This window comes from Haliotis cracherodii, unplaced genomic scaffold (genome assembly GCF_022045235.1).
Source record: "Haliotis cracherodii isolate W230 unplaced genomic scaffold, xgHalCrac1.p SCAF_1, whole genome shotgun sequence".
NCBI classification, from domain to species: Eukaryota; Metazoa; Mollusca; class Gastropoda; order Lepetellida; family Haliotidae; genus Haliotis; species Haliotis cracherodii.
The window spans coordinates 21,829,278-21,847,654 of NW_027266264.1; the positions used below are offsets into that span (position 1 = coordinate 21,829,278).

The following is an 18,377-nucleotide window of genomic DNA, read 5'->3' on the forward strand; positions in this document are numbered from 1 at the left end:
AATTTTGAGGTCTGTCTTGACAAGGTCATGGAACTTATAGTGTGCCATGTATGTTTCTTACCTATTCCCATCTGAATTAAATTACCAAAAAATAGCTTTTTAAGTTTTAAGAATCACTCTTTCTACCTGTAATAATCTTAATAGAAAACTGTTTGTATGTTTTCTATTTAGTGTCAGTATCAATAAAGTTAATTGTTTGTGTACTGGTGGATTTGAGAAGTGAAATGTTTGTGTACTGGTGGATTTGAGAAGTGAAATGTTTGTGTACTGGTGGAGTTGAGAAGTGAAATGTTTGTGTACTGGTGGAGTTGAAAAGTGAAATGTTTGTGTACTTGTGGAGTTGAGAAGTGAAATGTTTGTGTACTGGTGGAGTTGAGAAGTGAAATGTTTGTGTACTGGTGGAGTTGAGAAGTGAAATGTTTGTGTACTTGTGGAGTTGAGAAGTGAAATGTTTGTGTACTGGTGTAGTTGAGAAGTGAAATGTTTGTGTGCTTGTGGATTTGAGAAGTGAAATGTTTGTGTACTTGTGGATTTGAGAAGTGAAATGTTTGTGTACTTGTGCCAGGCCACCCCGGAGGAAGAGAAGCCAGAGGTAAAACCCATACCCCGCAAGTCCACACTGTCGTTGTTTGATGAGGATGACGAGGATGCAGATTTGTTTGGTGCAGCACCAAAACCTAAACCAGCAGCCAGCACTGCCAAGAAAGAGGTACCATGGTTCTGTCCAGTTTCTTCTGAGACTTTTGGGGAGGATTGAGTAGGGGTATAGTGCAGGGCTCCAGGTCATCTGTGGAGCCATTGATTATTTTCGCACGCTATCATTCACATTGGGTTCTTTGGGTATTCAATATGTTTTTACTCCTGTGGGTCCAGTATTATTGGTATTCTTACACGAAGTAGTACCGTATTCGACGTAATAAGTGCCCCGCTCTAATAAGCACACACTGTGACATTTGCTAAGATATTGGCTAGTGAACAATTCCAATTTGCACCCCTTCCGATTGATCAATGTACACAAGACATTTATTCCCGTATCATACGCACTCATGTGTTATATGCACCCTTAATTATGGGCAATTAAATTATGAAAAAATATATCTGTCGTACATAAATATTTCAGCATAAATAACAATATTATCCTTCAACTCAGTTTTTTTCACCAAATTAATATTCTAATAAGAGCCCCCTATTTCTAATTTTGAGAGCGCCCTGGGTGCTTATTACATTGAATACGTTATCCTTTTTGTTAAGTAATTCTGCTTAAGATACTCTTTCAGGGGGCTTCCAGTTTGTATCTGTATGTGTGCTGCCTGAAGTATGTCGCATGTTGCATCAACTCACAACAGTAATATACATGCCTAATTGACAATATTCCAGACGTAGTGCTATTTTTATGTATTATTCACTGCAGTAAGGTTCCTATGTGTGTGATGCCTGCACTCCATCAGTAAATATAGATCTGTGAAGGTTTGCAAGTTGAAAAGGATACATTAGGTAATTAAGCAGAGGGATGGTATTTTATTTGTTTTTTTAATGTTTCTTGCATACTTGTACACACATAAATTAACTGGGTAATGGTGAATTATTCTGTATGTTTTATGCACATATACCTGAGCTCTTTGTAGCAAAGTTAAAATGTGACTGTAAAAATGAGGGAACTAGGGGTACGTGCATTATGGATGTAAAACATCAGAGCCAAGCATGCTTAGGGGTTTTCATGCCAGTAGCTGTGTCGCTCGGACCTGCAAAGATATTCGTCTTCCTAGGGAACAATACTTGTGAATCGGTGTGATAGTCAGATGTCTGATGTGGCTCTAAATATTAACTCACTCACTTTCAGTTATGGGGCCAGTTTGTAGCCTATTGCTTGAGTCTTTGTCTGGTGTGCGGAAGATCTGGGTCCCGTTATGTGAACTTTGTGAAGCTTGTCCTTGATGTTCTCTGTCATGATTTGCCTTGAATATTGCAAGTGCACATACTTACAATGAAGACACAGAGGTGAAATGAGAGAGGATGTCTAACTTAACCCAAAGCACAAATCTTGAGGGGAAGTGATGTCACCACACTGTTGGCCAATTTGTTGTACTTCTGAAACATTGTAGCATTGTTTAAATTTCTTTCTGCAGTATAGATGATATAGGCTGATTTAGTTGAAATAGAGAATAAACTTTTGTTTAACTGCTAAGAAAATATTTTGTATGCTATCCTACAGCAGAGCAAGCCCAAGGCTGGTGGCAAGAGCCTGTTTGAGGATGAGGATGTTCTGTTTGGTGGGGCCAGTGAGGAGGCACCAGGAGTGGACCTCTTCAGTAAACAGGGACCTCTGGGAGGCTCCGTGAGTAACAGTTACCAGGCACTGGGTTAAATCTAATCAGTTAGAGACTGGGTGGCTCGGTGAGTAACAATTAACAGGCACTGGGTTAAATCTAATCAGTTAGAGCCTGGGAGGCTCCGATAGTAACAATTAACAGGCACAGGGATAAATCTAATCAGTTAGAGACTGGGAGGCTTGGTGAGTAACAATTAACAGGGACTGGGTTAAATCTAATCAGTTAGAGACTGGGAGGCTCCGTGAGTAACAATTAACAGTCACTTGGTTAAATCTAATCAGTTAGAGACTGGGAGGCTCCGTGAGTAACAATTAACAGGCACAGGGTTAAATCTAATCAGTTAGAGACTGGGAGGCTCCGTGAGTAACAATTAACAGGCACAGGGTTAAATCTAATCAGTTAGAGCCTGGGAGGCTCCGTGAGTAACAATTACCAGGGACTGGGTTAAATCTAATCAGTTAGAGACTGAGAGGCTGGTTGACTAACAATAAACAGGCACTGGGTTAAATCTAATCAGTTAGAGACTGGGAGGCTCCGTGATTAACAATTAACAGGCACTGGGTTTAATCTAATCAGTTAGAGACTGGGAGGCTCAGTGAGTAACAATTAACAGGCACTGGGTTAAATCCAATCAGTTAGAGACTGGGAGGCTCAGTGAGTAACAATTAACAGGCACTGGGTTAAATCCAATCAGTTAGAGACTGGGAGGCTCAGTGAGTAACAATTAACAGGCACTGGGTTAAATCCAATCAGTTAGAGACTGGGAGGCTCAGTGACTAACAGTTAACAGGCACTGGGTTAAATCTAATCAGTTAGAGACTGGGAGGCTCCGTGAGTAACAATTAACAGGCACAGGGTTAAACCTAATCAGTTAGAGACTGGGAGGCTCCGTGAGTAACAATTAACAGTCACTTGGTTAAATCTAATCAGTTAGAGACTGGGAGGCTCTGTGAGTAACAATTAACAGGCACTGGGTTAAATCTAATCTGTTAGAGACTGGGAGGCTCGGTGAGTTACAATTAACAGTCACTGGGTTAAATCCAATCAGTTAGAGACTGGGAGGCTCATTGAGTAACAATAAACAGGCACTGGGTTAAATCTAATCAGTTAGAGACTGGGAGGCTTGGTGAGTAACAATTAACAGGCACTGGGTTAAATCTAATCATTTAGAGACTGGGAGGCTCCGATAGTAACAATTAACAGGACTGGGTTAAATCTAATCAGTTAGAGACTGGGAGGCTCCGTGAGTAACAATTAACAGGCACTGGGTTAAATCTAATCAGTTAGAGACTTGGAGGCTCCGTGAGTAACAATTAACAGGCACAGGGTTAAATCTAATCAGTTAGAGACTGGGAGGCTCAGTGAGTAACAATTAGCAGGCACTGGGTTGGATCAATTCAGTAAGAGACCTCTGAGAGGCTCCGTGAGTGTCAATGAGCAGAGGGTTGGATCAGTTCAGTAAACAGGGACCTCAGGAAGGATCTGCAAGTATCACTAAGCAGGCACTGGGTCTGATTGCCTCGGTAAACAGGGATCATTTGGAGGCTCAGAGAGTAACTCAGCATATCCTGAGCAGCTATACATGCAGTCCCCTTTAAAACACCTTTGGAAGTTAGTATTCCACCAAGTATTGTTTCCATGTGTACACAAAAGCTTCATTAGAATGAAATTGTTGACAGTGTGTATAATTAAACACTGTGGATCCACGCAGTCATCCAGTTATCCAACTTTTCTGTGAATGCGGGCAGGGAGGCAAAACTATGATATAATAACTGAACAGCATTGCATATAATAGCTGCTTTGGGTGATGTGTTGCAGTCTAAAGCTGAACCAGCTACAGCAGCCCCTTCTGCTAAGCCATCAGTGAAGGTTGGAGGGGCCACAACCAAGTCTAGCTCCACAGACCTGTTTGATGATGATGATGATGGCTTATTTGACACAAAGAAAGACAAGGTATGTTTACATTGCAAAAGTATGGACATGGCAAGGATCAATCGTCATTGAATGTAAATTTGTGATACTGTATACCCTCATTCACATAGATAGATGTTTAACACTGCAGTCAGAAATAGTCCACCTATATCACGGTAGACTGTTGAGAATCATGTTTCAACCAGACAAACCAGTGGTTGATATTATGAGCAAAATCCATGCCAACAGGGTACAACAATTGTAAGATGGTATGATAGACAAGGCAGGAACCTGCTCTAACTCTCCTGTGTTTCCCCCAGCCCAAGGAGAAGGTGGAGGTAGCTGGGGCCACTACAACAGAGTCATCTGATGCCGGACCACCAGCTGCTGAGGAGGTGGGTTGTACACCAGGGCAAAGGGACAAGGTGCCCAGGCTCTACACAGGCTTGTGGGTGGGGTGCCAGATTTTGGTAACTCGGTAAACTGTGAAGAAATGTTTCTCTTAGAGATAGGAACAATATATTAAATCATTGATCTGTCTGTAAGCAGGTGCTGACATAATGATTTGGGAGAGGGACTACAAACTTGTCATTGCTTGTATGCAGTCCCTTTTATAGGAATGAAATGTGTCAAAACTAAAGCATCACTCAATACGACAGCCATATGTTCGCCAACACCAAAAAAGTTACATAGATGGCAGTGCCAGTAAGGCTTAAAAAAATAATGGAATTGGTTCTCTGGCAATGGCTTTTGAAATTATTGAGCGGGCAGGCATGCGATGGTAACATTATTTTTTGCTTGTTCAATCTAGTGTGTAACCAAATTTTGTTTACAATAATTTCGGGGAAATCATGTTTTTGTTCTTAAGTATTGTAGCATTTAACTGCAGGCAGGTGGTATGTTCGAGACGCAGAATATTTAGAGATTTGGATGATATTTTTTTTTAAATGAAAATAAAAACGAAACAACCAGAAGACTTTATGATGATGCGGTTGGTGTCTGAGAACCAAGACTATTAATTTTTTTAGCCTTATATTGATGAAATTCACTGACAGATTTTGTGTTCTAGATGAATAATAACTTGAAATTTGACTACAAGTTATGCATGAAAAATAATTGAAGTTTGCATGACCCAGGAGGCCAAGCCAGCAGCACCCCCAGCCGTCACCAAGCCCAGGAAACCAGCAGGGGCAGTGTCCATGTTTGGAGGAATGGACCCTTCAGCTCTGCTCAAGAAGAAGAAGAAACCTGTGGAAGAGGAAGAAGACAAACCAGCAGAGCAAGAAAAGAAACCAGAGGAGAAGAAAAAAGGTATTCAGAATTATGTGCAAAAATGTGTTTAAGAAATTTGACATAGCACCCTCTGTGTAATTATTATTGTTGATATTTGTCTGTTGATAGTACAGTTACCATGCAATGTGGCAATGACCTTGCCTCGGTATCACTATTCCTAAAAGATTGCAATAAGGATGTATATCTTACACAGGGTGTAATCCTGTGTATTCAAAACCTGACTGTAATAAAATGAATGGGTTTGCGTGCCATTGATATTCTGCAGAATGATATTTTTGGGCATGGAATCCTCAATAACACTCTGAAATCACAAAACATGTGTTTTTCCCCTAAATGTGTACCCACCACATGGGATAACATGTTGCAATTGATATCTGGGACTGACAGTTTGTTATAGAGGTGAGGTGGGATTTTGTATGGAAACTAGATATTTTTTCAGCTGCAGCTCCAAAACCATCTATTGTTTAAATCTTTTCAAGCATTTTTGGGGACAATTTAGTATGTTTTTATAAAACCCCAGGCCCCATCCCCCTTGATATCATATGGTCGGACCCTTACCATCACGTTCTTTCCAACACTGTTGCAGCTGACCCCCTGTTTGGCGATGCCGATGATGGCAAAGGTGGAGCTGACATCTTCACTGTGGTTGCCCCGAAGCCCAAGCCTCCTGCTGCAGCACCCAAGCCAGCAGCATCTCAAGATGAGGACAAGTCAGAAGAGGATTCAAAGGCCCAGCAGGTCTGTAGTTGCTATAAATGTAGAAAAATAAAGAAAAGAGCTACTAAGGCTTAAAAAAAAGGAAGAATTGGTTCCCAGGCAATGACTTTTGAAAATATAGTATGGGCGGGCTGTTGCTTTTTTTGTGTGTGTGTTTTGCTTGTTGAAACTAGTATGTAACCAAATAAACAGTTGTGTACCATCAACCTAGGAAATGACCTCTCTACATAGACAAGCATAGATTCCTATTGCTGCCATGACCATAACTCAAGATGCGCAGTGTAGCAGTGCGCATGTAAAGGGAAGTAACTGTGTGCAATATTGGATCACATTGTTTTTAAGTATTAGGATTTTTTCATTATTTTGAAAATTGAAATAAAAACGAAATTTGTGGAAGACTTTGTGATGATTTGGGCTGTGCCTGAGAGCCAAGACTATTATTTTTTTAATCCTAATGAAGAAAAGGATAAAACAAATGTTAACACCAGTGGATGTTAGCTTTCGGTGCAAGTATGAATTGTGTTTATTTTGAGTGAATATTTATTATAGCACCATATCCATCCTTTAATATATGCTCATAATTAAAACAAGCTGTAACAAGAAGATACAGTAAGACACTGTAGATCCTGATGGTAGCATTCCAGGTGATTACAAACTGTCTGGATTAACAAATCAGTGTGAGTGAGTTTGGTTTAACGCCGCTTTTAACAGTTTTTCAGTTATATTGCGGCGTGTCAGCTTAATGTGGGAGGAAAGCCCGAAGTGATGCAGGTCTCAGACGTTTTCTGCGTCTCAACAAGAGAGATGTTATCATTTATAACAAGAGAGATGTTATCAGTTATAACAGGAAAGAAGGTATCAGTTAGAAATATAGGTCTGTGTCAGCTCTGTGTCGAGAAGTGTGTCTACCAGTAGCAGTGAGACAATATACACAATGTTAAAATGATGCCAGGTTAGACTGAGTGCAGTTTACCACATTCCAATTACCATTGATTGTCGGTGGTTTCTCCGACCTAACTTGAGAGTGTTATAAATGACCTTCCAGGAGGCTCCCAAGCCCACCCGTCCTAAGCTGGCTGGTGCGGTGTCCATGTTCGGAGGGATGGACCCAGGAGGTTGGTCTGGTCAGAAGAAGATGATGCCGACCAGGCAGATCTCTGAGGGTAAGAGGAGGACATCTAGAGAAGTTCTAGAGAAGTTGAACTTAGTAATTAAGTTGCTCCAATAATTAAAATTCATTCAGGGCAGTCTTAGAAATTAAGATAAAATGCGCTCACTACTTCAGTAATCCAAGTGAGTTATCTCCCTTTCTTCCAGATAACGAAGTGCCACTGCCTCCAGATCTTCCTGACATCGACCAGGTGAGCTTCAGTCATGTTCCATGCTTCTGCTGAGTTTGTTTTAATTGTAGTTATTTCTGTTGCTGCTTTAAAAAAAGTATTTAGACAGCTTTCCATGCTTTCAGACGGGAGTCGACTCTAAAATACTGGCAGCAACATTTATTGATTAATTTTTTGGCATCAGGCTTTAGCTTAAAAACTAAATTTATAACAAGAAAGTCATTTGATGTTTAGCTTGAGGCTTGTTTTGCATGTGCAGTGATGTGATAGGAATTTGAGGAGAAGTTGTGTTTGAAGTGCTTTGCATATATAGTCAACAAATTAAAGGGACTCTTGTTACATTTTATACAAAGAGATAACTTATTACAGACATTTTAAGAAATACATTTAGACTGTCCCATACCAGTCACTTGAAGCTTCATGATTTAATGACAAGATTTTTACTAAAATCTGAAACATCTATTTCCTAGTGTTCATGTTTAAAATTATACCAAATTTGCACCATATCAACCATATTTAATAGCTGAACCTGAAAGCAGGATTCGACCCAGACCAGTTGGCAGCCGAGCAAGTCTGATTCAAACGATTTAAACGTCCCTTTGATTCACATTTTATTGTGCATATCTCTCCAACAATTTATAATCACATTAATTACCCAGAGATACTGTGAGATTCACAGATTGCACTATTGTCTGGACCTGGAATAGGCATCAGGACAATCAGTGTGGTCTAACTCAGATATTGCAGTAAATTAGAATGACTTTCTGTATGCTGTGTTGTGGCATCTGCTTGTGGTTCACTGCTAGACTATTGCCATGCTGATACTGTTGGCTGCTTGGTAGCCTTGCTTAGTATCTGGTGTCACATTTGTCCCTCTGTCTGTAGCCTGCAGCCTCTAGTTCAGCTCCTGGTAAAAAACGTCCTGGAAAAATAGGGAAACTTCAGGTAGGTGTTCCTTTGATGTGAGTTTTAGTTCCGGTCTGTACAACCTTTAGTTGATATAGGATTCAGTGGACTCTAAGCCAGGCCTACCAAGAAAACCAGCTGAAAGCAAGCAAATTATGGAATCTGTACACACTTTAAATAGAAATAGCCACACAACTTACAAGAAAGACACAATCCAAATAAAGAGTGTGTCGTAATGATTAAAACCTGACATATTTTCAATGAAACCATGCGATTGTGCAGATTGCAACAAACTGAGTGTGCATGCACTCGGTGCGTTGCAGTCTCCAATGGAAATGTGGCAGAGTTTAATCATTATGATGCACACTTTATGGGGATTGTGTCTTGTGTGGCCATTTCTATTTCATACAGATTCCATAGTTTGGTTGCTCTCTGCTGATTTTCTTCGGTAGGCCTGTAAGCTAAGAAACTGTTCTGTGTTGCTTTAAATACCATTCCTGCCTACATTAACTGTGTTGGATAGAGACATTGTGATCATATGCATATATTTATGACTGAATATTAGTAATGATGATTATATGGACTGGTTGATCAATACTCTGACTATTGACAGCACATCACAGGTCAATACACACCATAGAAGCCTTTTCCATGCATATTGGGGTAAAGAAACAAGTCATAGCTAAATTTTCTTCCAACTGCTGTACATCTTGTGAGTGTGAAGGGTGTATTAATGAATGATGTACAAGGTGTAGTTTGTTTTCATTTCCTTCAATAGACACAGGGCACAGTGATTATACAATTGTAATATTCATATTTATGATTGATATGTGGAGGGTGCATTACAGAGAGGATGTATGCGCAGTGTGTATTTGTGAATGACATTTGCTGGATATATTTATCAGAATATATGTTCTGGGTGTGTTTATGAATTCTGTATGAAGTTTATATTTTTGAATGATGTGTGCAGTATGTATTGATATGATATATGCAGGGTGTATATATGAGATGATCTGTATAGCTCTTTGTGTTTTTGTATGTCTATAACAGATGAGGTGTGTGTCATGTATATGTTTGGTATGGCAGGGAGGTCTCGGTATCAACCCCGCTGCGTTACTTCCGGGGGCAGCGCCGCCTCGGGCAGCAGAGAATCAACCAGCTGTGGGCTTCAGCGAACCACCGGAGACTACAGTGCTACCTAGTGCTTCAAAGGTAATAGAACCCTGGGGGATAGAACCGGTCCTCAGCTTACAATTGTATGCCATAACAGGCAACTAAATGGGATCAAAGGGTCAGGCTCTGTGACTTGCCTGATCGTCATGGTGCTCTGCTCATAATATCAATCATTGGTTTTTGTGGTCCAGACTTTATTATTTACAGGCAGCTGTTATAAAGTTGGAATTTTGCTGACTGTGTCATGAAACAACAAACAAATCAGTCTTCATGTGAAGCCAAATTGGTAGTTTGACATTGTGATTTAATGTGTCAGTTCATAATATTGACAGTCGTATTAACTTATATGATATCCTTTTTTTTGCCTTAAATAGGTTAAGGATTCAATACCTGTTTTTATTCTTTAGGTTTAGGATAAATAAGTCCCTGAGGATGTTAAAATTTGATGAACGGTATTGGGTGCATTATCTTTTCAACTAGACATATTTATAAATGGTGCAAGGGGAGGTGGGGTAGCCTCATGGTTAAAGCGTTGGCTTGTCATGCTGAAAGCCCTTGTTCATTTCCCCACATGGGTACAATGTGTTATTAGATTGTATGAATTAAGCTGTGTCAAACTTCTTCTTTAGGACCGAGTGAGGATTATCACCAGACGCAGGCCCCAGAGTCGAAAGGCTCGGCACTCTGCCGCCCTCTCAGGTGTTTTTGATGACTTCTCCCCAACTATGTCACCAACATCCCCAACAGAACCCAACCCCATTGCTCAAATTGATGGCAAGGATTCCAGCCCTCCAAAAACTGAGACTCGATCAGATTTATTTGGAAATGATGACATTCTTGGAGACTCCTCCAAATCAGCTCCAGTGTTAACAGAGGACAAATCTGGTGATAAGGATTTGTTTAGTGATGGACTATTTACCAAGAGTGGTAGCACAAAGCCATCAGACTCTGTAGATGGACTCTTTGAGTCTTCAGGGAAAAGTGAGAAGAAGGACCCTGTAGCTGCTGCTGATCTGTTTCCCTCCAAGTCTTCATCAGCGAGTGGACAGGCAAAGAAGGTGGCACCAGTTGATAATGAGGAAGACTTGTTCGCGTCAACATCTAAGTTAGCAGATAAAGAATCCAAGACTGATAGTAGTAGCAAGAAGGAAGAGAAGAAAGCCAAGGTTGTGGATGACGACGACATCTTTGCTGATGCCAGTATTAACAAGAAAAAAGGTAGATTAGGTTCACATGTTTAATGTAATGATTGTTGTCACTTAGCTGTGCATAGGGCACATCTAGGAAGTTTCATCACTCTCAATCACAGATTTATTTATCTTTTTAGAAATGTGGGTATAGATTTCATGACTCTGTCTCGTCTTATATTCGTCATTAGGGCCATGATTTGTCCCTAATCCAGTCAACCATGTCAGGACCCTGTGGGGATTCCGGGTTGGAGTAGGTCCACAGAAAACCTATGGTGGTTGTAAGAGGCGATCAAATGGATCAGGTGTCAGATTTGGTGACTTTGTTGATTGCATGTCATCAACGCTGTTCTTAATATCAATCACTTGATTTTCTGGTCCAGACAGTTATTTTAAAGGCTGCTGTCATATAGCTGGAATATTGCTGAGTGTGACGTTAAACAACAAACAACCATGTCAGGATAAGTTGGGTGTAGTTTCAAATCCCAGATTGTTTCATGATCACTGATGTGTCATACCCATGGGTTTCACCAAAGTGGTAAGCATCTTACTGCAACTCACTCACTACTTCACCTACACACTGTTTGACATGAGGTTAATCTTCTCCTTTAAGAATCAAAGAAACCTCCTGCTGGGCCCAGTGATGACATATTTGGAGACAGTTCAGCATCCAAGAAACCCTCCCAGAAACCGGCTCCGGGGGTGAGTGGAGCTTGGCCAACATATTCCAAGTGACCACTGTCTTTAATAACTACTGACAAATAATTACCTGACAGGCATTCTCTGCACAGTGGCTTAAACACCAAAAGGTTTTTAAGGGAAATTTAGAAATTGTGTTTGTTGGTAGACCTGCTGGTGTCTTACCTCTTTTCTACCCTTGGTATCCAATTTTCCATTTAATTTATCCCTAGAATACTTTAATAAATGGATGTTGAAAAAGTACATTCTACCCATGTGTGTTTAATGGATTGAATCATGAGATGGTATGTGGATTATTCTAAAGAACAAATGTTATTTGCCTAACAACTAATGTGTTTGTGTGTTATGCTAGAATGAGGAAGACATCTTTGCCACATCAGCACCAGCAGAGAAGAGGAGGCCGAAAAAAGCCAGTGTGAAGGACGAGGCCCTATTCAAGGATGAGACCGACATCTTTGCTGACATTCCCGCCTCCAAGCCCAAGGAGCCCAAGAAGAAGAAGAAGACGACCGAGAAGAAGAGCATATTCAAGGATGATATAGGTGAGAAGGATATCAGTCCTCTGAAACCCATCGGTCCTCATTGAACAGTATCCAAACACTCCTCAATAATAGCTCATACCTCCGTAACACATCAATCTTTACCAACCTATCAGTCCTCAGTAGCCCATCAGTCTTCAGTAACCCATCAGTCCTTGGTAACCCATCTGTCTTCAGTAACAGCTCATACCTCGGTAACCCATCAGTCTTCAGTAACCCAACAGTCCTTGGTAACCCATCAGTCTTCGGGAACCCATCAGTCCTTGGTAACCGATCAGTCTTCAGTAACCCATCAGTCTTCAGTAGCCCATCAGTCTTCAGTAACCCATCAGTCTTCAGTAACCCATCAGTCTTCTGTAACCCATCAGTCCTCAGTAACCCATCAGTCTTCAGTAACCCATCAGTCCTTGGTAACCCATCAGTCTTCAGTAACCCATCAGTCCTTGGTAACCCATCAGTCTTCAGTAACCCATCAGTCCTCAGTAGCCCATCAGTCTTCAGTAACCCATCAGTCCTTGGTAACCCATCAGTCTTCAGTAACAGCTCATACCTCGGTAACCCATCAGTCCTTGGTAACCCATCAGTCTTCAGTAACCCATCAGTCCTCAGTAGCCCATCAGTCTTCAGTAACCCATCAGTCTTCAGTAACCCATCAGTCCTTGGTAACCCATCAGTCTTCAGTAACCCATCAGTCCTTGGTAACCCATCAGTCTTCAGTAACCCATCAGTCTTCAGTAACCCATCAGTCTTCAGTAACCCATCAGTCTTCTGTAACCCATCAGTCCTCAGTAACCCATCAGTCTTCAGTAACCCATCAGTCTTCAGTAACCCATCAGTCCTTGGTAACCCATCAGTCTTCAGTAACCCATCAGTCTTCAGTAACCCATCAGTCCTTGGTAACCCATCAGTCTTCAGTAACCCATCAGTCCTCAGTAGCCCATCAGTCTTCAGTAACCCATCAGTCTTCAGTAACCCATCAGTCCTTGGTAACCCATCAGTCTTCAGTAACAGCTCATACCTCGGTAACCCATCAGTCTTCAGTAACAGCTCATACCTCGGTAACCTACCAGTCTTCAGTAACAGCTCATACCTCTGTAACCCATCAGTCTTCAGTAACCCATTAGTCTTCAGTAACCCATCAGTCTTCAGTAACCCATCAGTCCTCAGTAACCCATCAGTCTTCAGTAACCCATCAGTCCTTGGTAACCCATCAGTCTTCAGTAACCCATCAGTCTTCAGTAACCCATCAGTCCTTCGTAACCCATCAGTCTTCAGTAACCCATCAGTCCTCAGTAGCCCATCAGTCTTCAGTAACCCATCAGTCCTTGGTAACCCAATCAGTCTTCAGTAACAGCTCATACCTCGGTAACCCATCAGTCTTCAGTAACAGCTCATACCTCGGTAACCTATCAGTCTTCATTAACAGCTCATACCTCTGTAACCCATCAGTCTTTGGTAACCCATCAGTCTTGTTAACCCATCATACTTCAGTAACCCATCAGTCTTCAGTAACAGCTGATACCTCTGTAACCCATCAGTCTTTGGTAACCCATCAGTCTTCAGTAACCCATCAGTCTTCAGTAACCCATCAATCCTTGGTAACCCATCAGTCTTCAGTAACAGCTCATACCTCGGTAACCCATCAGTCTTCAGTAACCCAACAGTCCTTGGTAACCCATCAGTCTTCGGGAACCCATCAGTCCTTGGTAACCGATCAGTCTTCAGTAACCCATCAGTCTTCAGTAGCCCATCAGTCTTCAGTAACCCATCAGTCTTCAGTAACCCATCAGTCCTTGGTAACCCATCAGTCTTCAGTAACAGCTCATACCTCGGTAACCCATCAGTCTTCAGTAACCCATCAGTCCTCAGTAGCCCATCAGTCCTTGGTAACCCATCAGTCTTCAGTAACCCATCAGTCCTTGGTAACCTATCAGTCTTCAGTAACAGCTCATACCTCGGTAACCCATCAGTCTTCAGTAACCCATCAGTCCTTGGTAACCCATCAGTCTTCAGTAACCCATCAGTCCTCAGTAGCCCATCAGTCTTCAGTAACCCATCAGTCTTCAGTAACCCATCAGTCCTTGGTAACCCATCAGTCTTCAGTAACAGCTCATACCTCGGTAACCCATCAGTCTTCAGTAACCCATCAGTCCTTGTTAAACCATCAGTCTTTGGTAACCCATCAGTCTTGTTAACCCATCATACTTCAGTAACCCATCAGTCTTCAGTAACAGCTGATACCTCTGTAACCCATCAGTCTTCAGTAACCCATCAGTCTTCAGTAACCCATCAGTCCTTGGTAACCTATCAATCCTCAGTATCTGTCAGCCCATAGTAACCTATCAGTCTTCAATAACCCATCAGTCATTAGTCCTTAATAACACATCAGTTCTCGGCAACTGCTCTCCTTCCTGTTTCAGATGACATCTTTGCAGACTCTTCCCCAGTGTCGACCAAGTCCAAGAAGGACACCAAGAAAAAGTCAAAAGATACAGGAAAGTCCAGTGCTGATGATGTTGACATATTTGAAGACCCCCTTGGGGGAGCCAAGTGATGGCATCAACTTAGGATACATTGTTATATTATGTTATCATTTGTATAGTAAGATTATTTTGTACAGATTAGGTTGTTTTTATGCGGGTCAGGCTGGAAAGTACAAGAAGAAAATGCTAAAACAATATTTTACAAACACATGTACAGAGATATTTCATTGTTATGAGACTGACCCCTTCCCCTAAAAAAGAATGATCAGTTGAAATGCTAATGTGTATTAAATGTTTATAGGAACCATGATTATTCTGTCCCTTACCAGTCTCAATGAAGGCCATGCTGCACACTGAAATACTCTGCATTGAAGTATAAATGCCCATACACATTTGTCAGCAGAATATCCTTTGATATCCAAAATGCCAAGGTGACCTGGTGCACTTTTTTCAACTGAACTATCTCTACAGAAGATGAGTTTCATGCTGGTCGATTGTAGTGTGTTTCTTATTTCTAAATTAATTGACAACATTTGTAGTTGATGGAAGAACTTCTGTCATCTTGATTTAGATTTTTGTAAGAACTAAATTACATAAGGAAGAGCATTTATGTATCTCAACTTTATATGAAGACTTCAACCTTTTGTAGTATATACTTACTTCTTCATACCCTGTTACACTTTGAAATGTTGTGTTCCTCATAATAAAGAAGTTGACATACATAAATTCTTCTTCATTATGTGTATCACTTCGAAAGGCCATTCAAAGACTTGTGAGTTACATGTACATGTATTTAGTTTCTGTTGTGTTTTCCATCAAATCATGCATGTGAAATTGATCAGAGTGGATGAAGGTTTAAGTCTTTCTGACAGGCAGTAAATGGTGTCATTTACAGATGTCTATGCTTCATGTTACTGCTAATTCTTACAATCCAATCATTAGTTATGGTTTCCATGTTGTGTATCTGCTAGATGAACATTTGATGGGGTGAATGCATCTTCTGAAACACTAGAGGAAATGATTGGCCAAAGACAGCAGGGCAGGAAGTGTATCCTTGTTGTTTTTTGTTTAATGCCACACTCAACAGTATTCCACCGACATGACAACAGTCTGTAAATAATTGAGTGTGGACCAGACAGTCCAATGGTTGATATCATGAACATCATATCAACTGGAACAGGATATGTAAGCACTTGGACAGGAAGTGTATCCTGTGGGGTAGGAGATATGTCAACTGGGACAGGAGATGTATCCACTGGGGCAGGAGATATGTCCACTGGGACAGGAGATGTATCCACTTGGACAGGAGATATGTCCACTGGGACAGGAAATGTATCCACTGGGACTGGAGGTGTATCCACTGGGACACAAGATATACACCTACTGGGACAGGAGGTGTATCCACTGGGACAGGAGATATGTCCACTGGGACAGGAGGTGTATCCACTGGGACAGGAGATATGTCCATTTGGACTGGAGATATGTCCACTGGGACAGGAGGTGTATCCACTGGGACAGGAGATATGTCCACTGGGACAGGAGGTGTATCCACTGGGACAGGAGATATGTCCACTGGGACAGGAGGTGTATCCACTGGGACAGGAGATATGTCCATTTGGACTGGAGATATGTCCACTGGGACAGGAGGTGTATCCACTGGGACAGGAGATATGTCCACTGGGACAGGAGGTGTATCCACTGGGACAGGAGGTGTGTTCATCAGGGCACAGGTTTGTTGACCAACATGCATCTCTGATCAGAATAGCTGTGAGACATGTTTCGGCAGGAGAAAGTTGCACTGTGACTTGGACAAAGATCATTAGGATAAATATGGAGACTTTCTGTGTTTGGCATTGATGGTGTCTTGTTTTAAGCTTAACATATAGTGGTTTCAACATAATAAACTTGTTAAGAATAGTTGTATTCAGTTATAACAAGTTGTGTGGTGCTATTATCAGGTAGATTCGTATCAAGCGAATACACCTTCAAGCTTGCAATGAAGCTTGCATGGAAAGACTGTATAATTGTTTGGGAGTTGAAATGGTAAAATAAGTGTTACATATATAAGTAATTGTATACACACATCCAATCCTGTGAGCAAATATACAATATGTGGCTCTGTGGAATTTTACCTCAGAATTCAAGATTTATCATCAAGACTGATTTGAGTAGTAAGATGTGCACAAATACTGTTGGTCTTGAAGGATTATTATGGAAGGTAATCTTATGACCGGTAAATACATAACAGAACAATTAATGCTGTATATCTGATCTGTAAGAGACATTGAGTGCAATAAATGCCTTTATATGATACCCTTTGTTATTGTTTGATCTCAAGCAGCAGACTGACTCTGTAGTGTGGTGGATCAAACATCTGCCCGGAGAGCGGAAAGTCAGTGGTTTGGTCCCTGACCACGTCATACCAAATGACTTTAAAATAGGGTACTCACCTGGCCACCTCTCTATCAGCTCCAAGATATCCATGTAATGAATGTGCACAACAGAAGTTAACGACCACCCGATTCTTTCATAGGACTATACTTTATCTGTCATGCCATGACAGATTAACTATAGTACAGTAAACCACGGTTATAACGAACTCAGCGGGACCACTAATTTTAGTTCGTAATAACCATAGTTCGTTATAAGCATATATACAGCATATACAAATGGTCGGGACTAAAAGATAAGTTCATTATCTTGGTCAGTCAGTGTGTTCGTTGTAAAGGTAGTTTACGGCAATATGAAAGATGTGGATAGTTTATTAGATCAGGCTGTTAATGAGCGCCTAGTTGTGTCCAGCTTCACAGGAGACTCAGCTCTGTAGCAGCTGTATACCAGCAACAAGAGATGCCTGGTAAGAGACTACTATGGCTTCACATTGTGTAGTGGTTCCCCTTGTGCATATCCCCATCAGCAGTATTCAGTGGGAGAAAACATCAACAGGTTGGTCCACATGGTTGGAATCTCAGTTATTTTGAGGAACTGGATCAAAGAGTTTGAAATTCCGAGTAGAGTCCCCGGGTTGATGAAACAAAACCCTTTCCATAATCACTAGAAATCCTGATTAGGAAACAAATACCAAGATTTCGAGTAGAGTCCCTGGGTTGATGAAACAACACCCGAAAGCGACGTTAAATTTCATTTGGTCTTGCCTCTCCTCAATACAAATGAATGTTATGAAACAAATATGTTTGCGTCTCAGAATTTTGCCGTAACAAACACGTCCCTCAGATATCACGACACACGCCCATCCAACACAAAAGTGGGAGGGTAAAGTCATGCAATGACGTAGCTATATAGACAATAGAGCATCCTCATAGTGGATTCATTAGACAGCGTACCATGAAAGACTCACATAGTTCAAAGTCAGCTAAAAAATTACTTCAGGGTCAAAACGAATGAAAACATTCAAAATTATATCAGAGATCTATAATTATAACTGTCATTTGAAATATGAACAGTTATTGACGTTAATACTTGGCAGATGTTTCCTATATTAAAACATTGCAGGCGAATCCAGTGTAATACTCGTAATATACCTCATGAGCCTTGCGATATTCTTTAAGTGGTATCACATTTTAATGTCACGACTGACACCCAAATTCCGAAAGAATAGCATGTCAAAATGATCTGGTGTGAGTATGTTTGTCCAACCAGCGAGAGACATGTCTGCGTCAAAATGTCGCGTGTTCTGTTACCTGTATCACAGTGAATGATGAATCAGAGAGAACCAGGGATACTGACTCCATCACATAAAACAAAACTGCGCCCCCACCCACACACAGCGATCCCACCC

At 41.1% G+C, this 18,377-nt stretch overlaps 1 protein-coding gene across 4 annotated transcripts in view; it reads left to right on the top strand.

Moving 5' to 3' along the window:
• Window positions 1-16,874, top strand: part of LOC139474419 (WASH complex subunit 2-like) — a 48,452-nt gene extending 31,578 nt beyond the window's left edge. For 3 of the 4 annotated variants that reach the window (XM_071257435.1, XM_071257443.1, XM_071257451.1), the window contains exons 23-36: window positions 566-709; window positions 2,213-2,335; window positions 4,149-4,283; window positions 4,562-4,636; window positions 5,378-5,552; window positions 6,121-6,272; window positions 7,297-7,414; window positions 7,569-7,612; window positions 8,477-8,536; window positions 9,584-9,709; window positions 10,300-10,888; window positions 11,471-11,559; window positions 11,909-12,098; window positions 14,516-16,874. In XM_071257435.1, the coding sequence (XP_071113536.1) occupies window positions 566-709; window positions 2,213-2,335; window positions 4,149-4,283; window positions 4,562-4,636; window positions 5,378-5,552; window positions 6,121-6,272; window positions 7,297-7,414; window positions 7,569-7,612; window positions 8,477-8,536; window positions 9,584-9,709; window positions 10,300-10,888; window positions 11,471-11,559; window positions 11,909-12,098; window positions 14,516-14,649 (2,154 nt within the window). In that variant the 3' untranslated portion in view covers window positions 14,650-16,874. The remainder of the gene's footprint in view (window positions 1-565; window positions 710-2,212; window positions 2,336-4,148; window positions 4,284-4,561; window positions 4,637-5,377; window positions 5,553-6,120; window positions 6,273-7,296; window positions 7,415-7,568; window positions 7,613-8,476; window positions 8,537-9,583; window positions 9,710-10,299; window positions 10,889-11,470; window positions 11,560-11,908; window positions 12,099-14,515) is intronic. The other variant, XM_071257460.1, reaches the window with a different exon arrangement.
• The last annotated feature ends 1,503 nt before the right edge of the window (window positions 16,875-18,377 follow it).